This window comes from Fusarium coffeatum, assembly GCF_003316985.1.
Source record: "Fusarium coffeatum strain FIESC_28 chromosome Unknown BRIP53273_contig_176, whole genome shotgun sequence".
NCBI lineage: Eukaryota > Fungi > Ascomycota > Sordariomycetes > Hypocreales > Nectriaceae > Fusarium > Fusarium coffeatum.
The window spans coordinates 122,166-128,165 of NW_022157969.1; the positions used below are offsets into that span (position 1 = coordinate 122,166).

Consider the following 6,000-nt stretch of genomic DNA (forward strand, 5'->3'; position numbering starts at 1 on the left):
GGGCGACCTACTAAGAGTAATACGGTTTAACCGTGCTTTAGTGGGAGTTGGAGCCTGGGACAGGACCCAACACGAACACCCTCCGCCGTACTTCGCAGTTCTGGGCTGCCCTGGGCTTGTCCATAAGCTTTCCCCCATCATAACCAGGCACCTAAACTACCTGGGCTGCGCTACACCACTCTCAACAACGCTTTGATTCATGAACACCACTACCTCACCCAGTCCTCGATATTTACGTTCAAGTTTGGCATCACAACGCTCTGCAAACCCCGGCTCTGGCGTAGCCCGACGCTTTCGTCGCCTTCGGGGCTCAGCCAGCCACTCCCTCCGTTGCCGCTCCCACTTCGTCGCCGTCATCTTCCCCCACTCGATACCTCTAGGTACTGTACCTCAGCCAGGACGCTCGGCTCGACAGTACCTCCAAGACGTTACGCTGCATCAGCAAAACCACAATCATGGCGGCTCCTGCGAGCGTGAGGGTCTCGGGCCCTCCAAACAGTAGCTTTCTCGTGGGCTATCCTGGCATCTCGGCGACATTGGTATGTCAATTTCAACTCTAATTTGCTTACGCTTTACCCATCTTCAGTGCGCCAAACTCCATTATGCTGACATTACGGGTTTCTGTAGCCGCGCATCGAAGGAAAAGTCGAGATTCGTCCTGGTCAGGGCTTTTCGATGCCTGTGCCCGTCTCCCTTGTTCGAATATGCTTACAACGTCGAGAAACGATACACCCTGATGCCGACAGCCTTGCGAAACGACACCTAGGCGCCCCTCGCCGCGAAACGACGGACCTGGTCGGCAAAGAGCAGCTTCTTTTTCGCTGCTCGTCTGGCAAAGAAGCTGAGAAGATCATTGCCATGGATCTGCCTTTTGTTCTCTTCATCCCTTATGGGCGTGGTGGGGAGGAGTCAAACCGACGAATTCCTCCTGCGTCACTTCAGCTACCGAGTCGAACCGCCGAAACATACTACGAGCTCGTCGTAACGGTTCAACAAGGCCACAGTAACCAATACAAATACACTTTCCCGATACCGTTACAACGCTACGATACGCTATCAACATTCGGCATGTACAACAAGCCTGAATCAAAGCTAGTTACCAACGACAATATCGTACACCTCGGCATCAATCTACCGCGATGGAGTTATGGGCCTAGCGATCCTATTACAGTATATATCAAATTATCGCCCAACCTCGATTGGCTAAGTAAGGCGAAGCGCGTGACGATTGACAAGATTACCTTGACAGTCGAGGAGGAAATCACATATAATCCTGAGGGTGACGAACCTTCGAAAAAGATCAACAAAATCTCAAGACAAGTACAAGTGGTCAAGACGAAAATGCCAGAGGCTGGATATGCTACCAACGTTGGATTGGTGTTTCCCTCCAAGGACCTACGAGACCCGGACGGTGTTGTCAAACGAGGCAAACCTCAATTTCCTCTTTACGAGGTTACGTCCTTTACCACAACTTCAACGCTCTACAAGATAGAATTCTACTTGGTTATCAAGGTACGGCCCAAGTAGTTTCCGCATCTCGTTTGTGCTAACAATTCCAGGTTAATCTTAGTGGTGCTCGAGATGTCACGATACGACAACCGATCGTTATCTGCCCACTCGACCAGCAAGCCTGTAAGGAGGAAATGGATGCCATTGAACAAGCCGCAAAGGACGCCTCCCACGTCGACCCCAACAACCCGATGCTCCCCGCGCCGACCGTTATTCTCGCAAACGACCGCGATTCATTACGCGCATTGGGGCTTTGCATGGTGGGAGGGCAGAAGAAGCCATTCATCGAGTGATGGGCAGAAGGACAGAGGAATTGTTTCCAAGCAACTTTTCTTTTGCCATTGCGCCACGCTCATCCAACGACGATAAGATGTTCTCAGCGTCAACGTACCGCTACCGAGGCCGCGTCGGGAGAAACTCCCATATCAGGATTGAGCGTGAGGGTATTCCGGAATAGGGTTCGGTCACGTCATAATGAACACGAGGCCTGAAGAAGACGGAACTAAGTGGCTCGAGGTTGCCCTCCAGTTGAAGTATACCCAGGGGTGTTTGCATTTTGGGATGTGAGATGGCGAAGATGGGGTGGGACTCTTGTAATAATGGGCATAGTTCACGGCGTTCCGGAGGGCTCAGGTAAAGGAATACGCACAGGCAGTGGGCAAGTGCACGATCGATATGTTCAACATGTAGTATTGAGATGAATGAAATATATTGATGAGATATTGAATAAATTTATTTTAGCTCAATAGCAGCCACCGAAGTGACTGCAGAGTGACCAGATTCAAAAGAGGCAAGTGGAACTCAACAGATACTTACGTGACTTGGTTGGTACATGGGAAAGAGATTATTCTCCCTATGTGGCTTTTACAAAAGCTAAACAGCAAAAAATCAAAAAGATGAATTGAATCGCTATATGCTAACTGGAGGGTTCGAACCTCCGCGGTTTCCCACTGCGGGTTTGGTTTCTGATGAGAACCTAAACACAGCGCCTTAACCACTCGGCCAAGTTAGCGATGATGATTCGTTGTTAAACATATACTTGCAATCAAGAAACATGTACTATTCAATCAGACGGTGGGGTAAGAAATATCAAGCTCAATGCTTCATCGATGTAGAAAATTATCTTCCAACATCAAAGCTCGCCAATCGCCCCAAAGTTTTACCAGGATTCTCAGCCGCTATACACAATAATCCAGGCCGATTTATATCCAACTTGAACCACACAAAGCCCTTGCTCTCTTATTTCCAGTCATGGCTTTTGACGACGACGATAATCCCCATGCCTTAGCACAGCCTGTTGCAGGCACCAACGGAGCTGCAGCAGAAGATGCCGACGAGGACGCGCCCGACTACAAGCTCTTTCTTTCCATGTTCGACAAACATGGTGTCTCGAGTAAAGCTATTCGAAAGGGCGAGAAGGATTTTGAGTCACATGGTACTCGTGCACAGGATGGTCTTCTCGAAGCGAGCCGTAAGGTCATGGATAATGTGCTTGGCTACACAAGGATACATCGCGAAGATGCTTGGGTTCGAGGATGGTGTTTTCCGGACTGGTGGGCTGAGATAGAGCAGGCTGGAGAGCAAGAGGGGCTTTGGTTGCGCGACAGAGTTGTCATGATCGAGCATGAGCGCGGAACTTGGCAGAAGGACATCGGAAGAGCGATACCAGGCAAGGTTGAGCGTTTGGGTACAGGACGACTTTGGCTTTTGCCCGAGGAGGCTCTTTACCTGGTAGAGAGAGGGACCATGGATCTCTGGTGGCCCAATCGACAACTGGAGGAGATTCTTCCCAATGCCGATGGTAAAATGAAAGCCGGTATGGGGCCTGATGACTACGATGTCGGCCTGCCCTTGAGTCTTGAGGCAGCATACTCGCTTCTTATCGGCAACGAGGGCGAGAGAGGCAGACTCACGTTACCTCAATATCAGGTCTACTCACACCTGAAGCGCGCAGGCTTTTATGTCCTTCGCGCTCCTCCTTATGAAGCACCTACGACAACACCCCAGTCTAAGACTCTATGGCAATGGATGTTTTCGTTCTTTGGCTCAGAAACACAGACAATACGAAACCCATCTGGACCTCTTGTTCAACCAGGTCTATACCGCGCGTATAGACCTATCTACGACCAACTTGCCATCCTTCCCCGCCACAAGCCACTACCTACACCTCCCGTGGTTCATCCTCCACGAGACCCATACCGAGTCTTTTGGCACGTATGGAAATCAGGCGGTCCCCCATTCTCAAAGAAGAACCCCCCACCACCCAACTTCCGCATCGCGGTAGTTGATGCTGGCGACACATGTGTCCCGACACTGGAGGAAATCGAGGCTCTCATGGAATCCACACCTTACGATCCACCCAATGAGAGCTGGCAGGGCCCTGGACGAATGCATCAGCGATTAAAGCACGGACATCGCAACGTCTTGGTTGCGATCGTAGATCGCGGCCTTGTCAACTTTATGAGATTTGGAGAGGGAGCGTTTGGAGAGGAGAGACTGTTTGAAAGATTTGACAACAGGGGCGGACAGAGAGGCGGCAAGAAGACGGGCCGTGGTGGTGGTAGGGGACGTGGTAGGGGTAGAGGTCGTGGAAGAGGAAGAGGACGATAAAGTGCCGGGTCAAAGAATGAGGGCATCAATACCATAACATGAATGATGAATTGACGTCAGAGTCTTAAGTACATTATGCTTGTTTACTGTGTTGGATGATGTAGTAGTCGAGCTGACGTGTGTTGTGTTTGATGTTAGTTGGAGTAATAGTCGGGATGATCTGGTTGGCTTACAACTTCTGCTGCGTTGGCAAACTGAGCAACTAGCAAGTATAGCAAGTATAGCAAGGAACGATTTGGGTATAGGGACCGAGGGACTAAAAGGTCAATCTGTCTGTAAACATTATGAAGAACCCATACTGTACTTGTTCGAAGGTAGTCAAAGTCCAACCTCGAGTTGTTCCTTGCAATATGGTGAGTTCCTGCTGCAGTAGTCCATGGCAGTAATCCATCACCATAAGCTATCATCACAGAACGCACATCCGGAACATACAGTCTGAAGCTAGTCCTCCATAGTACTTCCTGCGCCAATGAGCTAACTGTCACCTGTGAACATTGAATGATTCACATGTTTCGAGTTCAACCAGTCGCAACTTGGTGCTACCCGGGAGCTGTTTCACAAACAACACATTTTCAACACAGCTCAGCCGGCTCACCTTCAAAGCTTCGGGCCGGAGCTACTTCAATGAGCAAAGACCGTGTGGATTGTGCCAGAGACCGAAAGGAATGCGTGTTTGTTCCAACGGGAAGCGAATCGCAGGCGATTATTCCGAGACACGTTTTGGTATTGGCTCACAACTCCAGGGAACTCAGTTATCAGAGGGAAACATTTCACAACACACCGTACGAGCACACCGAAACCAAGACAGGTATAATGATAATGAATAACAACGCAAGACAGTAATTGGCGTAACTATGAGTTATCAAGACTAAACCGCTCGCGACGATACGATTTCACAAGTTGAGACTTGCATAACTAGAAGAGGCACAGCAACTACAAATACATTAGTACGGCGTCAAGGAGCCAACGAGATACACCAACGTCACAGCGGGTTACGTCGGCTGCTCTCAAAGCAGGAGAAGGAAAGAAAGTTGCCCAGAAAATTTCTTTAATTATAATTTAGACAGGGGTCATTGAACTGTCGGGACTTGACTTGGGTGGGCGAAAGAAAAAAAGAAATGGGTCGATCGTGGAGACCCAAAGTTGGTTGGCGTCAGGTTTAATGTCCCAGGCTGGACAAGGAAACTTTGACGACTGGATCTGATGACTACTGAGTCATGTAGTAACCCTTAGGTTTTGTGAGTCTTTTCAGGAGTGTTGCTGTGAATGATTGGGTTAATTCTGATTGAAACCTGATTAATGCGAGCATGTCCTCGAAGACAGAGAGGATGGTATACGAGTTATGTGCTCTTACGCCATTGGTAAAGAGCCTGTCTGACAAGGGCCTCATGTTATTCAATTTCTTCCGTAAGCACTTGTGAATAGACAATATCTCGATTGACTGACTGTGTCGGCGACCTCCAGATAGAGAGACGCTGACGAGAAGTTACTCCGTCGGTCGACCTGGCATAATCTCGTGAGTTGAAGACAGGAGCGGGCGTTGTAGCGGCATGGATTTATTTATCCGGTTTAGCCCTGACTTATTATGTATGTGCAGTGTGGTGCAGCACCGAAGCGAACTGTGCTGTTGATGTATGGGTTTTCACGGTTGATACCTTTTTTTAGTTTCACTCGGCAGTTTCGCGGTGTAATGAGGTTAATACGAATGTTGGCTCTCTTCATTCTCTGAGTTGTCATTGAAGTTGACAACTGCATGGTCACTGAAGTTAGGAGTTCAGGACTAGTCCATAAGAGAAGGGTTTGTGTCAAGACTCTAAACTAGACATAAGGAACGAATAACCGGAGATATGTGAGTTGAAGACTCTAGCAAGAAATTGAGCC

At 49.0% G+C, this 6,000-nt stretch overlaps 2 protein-coding genes across 2 annotated transcripts; both read left to right on the forward strand.

The window, feature by feature from the left end:
* Positions 1–455: 455 nt before the first annotated feature.
* On the forward strand, positions 456–1,802 carry FIESC28_07861 (uncharacterized protein; the record flags this gene model as incomplete). Its single annotated transcript, XM_031162001.1, has 3 exons — positions 456–539; positions 628–1,512; positions 1,560–1,802. 3 exons carry the CDS (start codon positions 456–458, stop codon positions 1,800–1,802), a joined length of 1,212 nt encoding a protein of 403 aa, XP_031013980.1.
* Positions 1,803–2,760: 958 nt separating this feature from the next.
* Positions 2,761–4,119, forward strand: FIESC28_07862 (uncharacterized protein; the record flags this gene model as incomplete). The annotated part of the gene is made up of 1 exon (XM_031162002.1): positions 2,761–4,119. One exon carries the CDS (start codon positions 2,761–2,763, stop codon positions 4,117–4,119), a length of 1,359 nt encoding a protein of 452 aa, XP_031013981.1.
* Between the last annotated feature and the right edge of the window lie 1,881 nt (positions 4,120–6,000).